Genomic DNA, 1,868 nt, shown 5'->3' with positions numbered 1-1,868 from the left:
CACACATTTTTAATGACTACATTCAGTTACTGCAACAGGTTTATACACAGAAATCATTCTCACAATTAGAAGCAGGGGGTAGATTACCAACTTGATTAAAATCACAATCATTACCTATCTTGGATTCTTGGTCGCATAAATATTCTTGTTGGTCATCATTTTACTTTGATTATTCTCGGTTAGATTATTTTAGGTATCAAGTATTAGTCAAGCATAGGTCACGATATCAGGGTTGATTGTGATTTGCCTCATCCATGTAACTATCCAAGTCTTCATTTCTGTTTTCATTTCTTACCAATAAAATAAAACATTTGAGAAGCCGGTTAGGAAGCAAGACTTGCAATGGGCTTGATAATAGCAAAGAACAAATTTAAATAGTATGGAAATAAAAAGAGAGGAGGATATAGTGTACTACATAACTAGTCCCAAATAATAAGAATGAATGATAATGAGTATTAACCTCCTCCTACAGTTTTGTAAAAGAAAAAGAAATGATACTGATATCTAGATGAATACAAGTGGTGCAGCGGGGGAAGGTAATAAAAAGTTAGATGATAGGGATGGATGGATCTTAAAAATTAAGAAGTGAGTTTTCCTCTAAAGGTGCCAAAGGGTTTGACAATCTGAAAGGAACAGAGTAAAGTTTGGTCGACGCACATGAGGGCACCGGCATTGTTGAACTCTCCGCAATAGTTTGGGGCAGAGAAGATGGTAACGAGCTGCCTGTCAGCGAAGAATTGGTAGCCATCTTCGACGACCTGGTGGGCCCTGCAAATGAGATCGAGATCGTGTTTCTTCAAGAACTCGGAGACCTTATCGGGGCCGAAAGTGTAGGAGACGCCCCTATCATTCTCGCCCCAGCCACTGATTTCGTTGTCGGGATCGGCCCAGAGGAGGTCGCATAAGAGGCCCTGGTCGGGCACGTCCACGGGCCTCTCTATGGCTTTGATCTGATTCAGGCTCTCCATGTCCGGGGAAAGCCCGCCGTGCATGCAGAGGATTTTGTCATCGATCACTGCGGCCACGGGCAAACAGTTGAAGCAATCTGTGAATATCTTCCAGAGACGGACGCTGAATCTGCGCTTGCACTCGTCGTAAAACCCGTAGATTCTGTTAATAGAGGCACACTCGTGGTTTCCTCGGAGAAGGAAAAAGTTTTCTGGGTATTTTATCTTGTAGGCGAGCAGCAGGCATATTGTTTCCACGCTCTGTTTTCCTCTGTCCACGTAGTCTCCAAGGAATAGGTAATTCGAATCCGGCGGAAACCCACCGTACTCCAACACTCGCAACAGGTCTGGATATTGCCCGTGTATATCACCTGATCCAACTCTATGTTACACCTGCATCCTCTGCTAGCTAGCTAGGTTATTAATTACATACATTCAAAATTAATTTTAATTACGTACCACAAACGTTAATGGGAGCTTCCAATTCCAACAGGTTTGGCTGCCTGAGGAAGAGATCTTTTGCCGTGCTGCAAAGGCTGCGAATTTCTGACTCTACCAGTTGAATTTGTTTGCCTCTGTTCTTCCTTACTTCCAAAAGCCTCTCTATCAAACCATCCAATCCTTCCATACTCGATCTTATTTCAGATTTCTTTCTCTTTTTCTATGGTTTTTCTTCCCTAACCAAACTCATCAAGAATATGCTATGCGGGCTTTGAAACAGATTAATATTCCAAAAACAACGCATGTCTTATCAATTTGACTGATTTCTATGGCTGAGGATCTAACAGTTTCCAACGAATGGAAGGGAGAAGAGGTACCCTACTTCCCTTGCTAAAATTAGGAAGATGAAACCCCTTCCGTCCTCAAAATGGCATGTGCAATGCAATTGAGTTATCAAGAAGCGTCCCACACATAATCGCA

At 42.3% G+C, this 1,868-nt stretch overlaps 1 protein-coding gene across 1 annotated transcript; it reads right to left on the bottom strand.

Annotated features, from left to right (window-relative positions):
- Nucleotides 1-355: 355 nt before the first annotated feature.
- LOC100804212 (serine/threonine-protein phosphatase PP1) lies at nucleotides 356-1,868 on the bottom strand. The gene is made up of 2 exons (XM_006581122.4): nucleotides 1,407-1,868; nucleotides 356-1,318 (listed from the first exon to the last, which is right to left on the bottom strand). Exons 1-2 carry the CDS (start codon nucleotides 1,573-1,575, stop codon nucleotides 579-581), a joined length of 909 nt encoding a protein of 302 aa, XP_006581185.1. The 5' UTR covers nucleotides 1,576-1,868; the 3' UTR covers nucleotides 356-578.

Source organism: Glycine max, chromosome 6, assembly GCF_000004515.6.
Source record: "Glycine max cultivar Williams 82 chromosome 6, Glycine_max_v4.0, whole genome shotgun sequence".
Classification (NCBI taxonomy): domain Eukaryota; kingdom Viridiplantae; phylum Streptophyta; class Magnoliopsida; order Fabales; family Fabaceae; genus Glycine; species Glycine max.
Note: the sequence above shows the minus strand (reverse complement) of the source record. Positions and strands in the feature narration are given on the sequence as shown.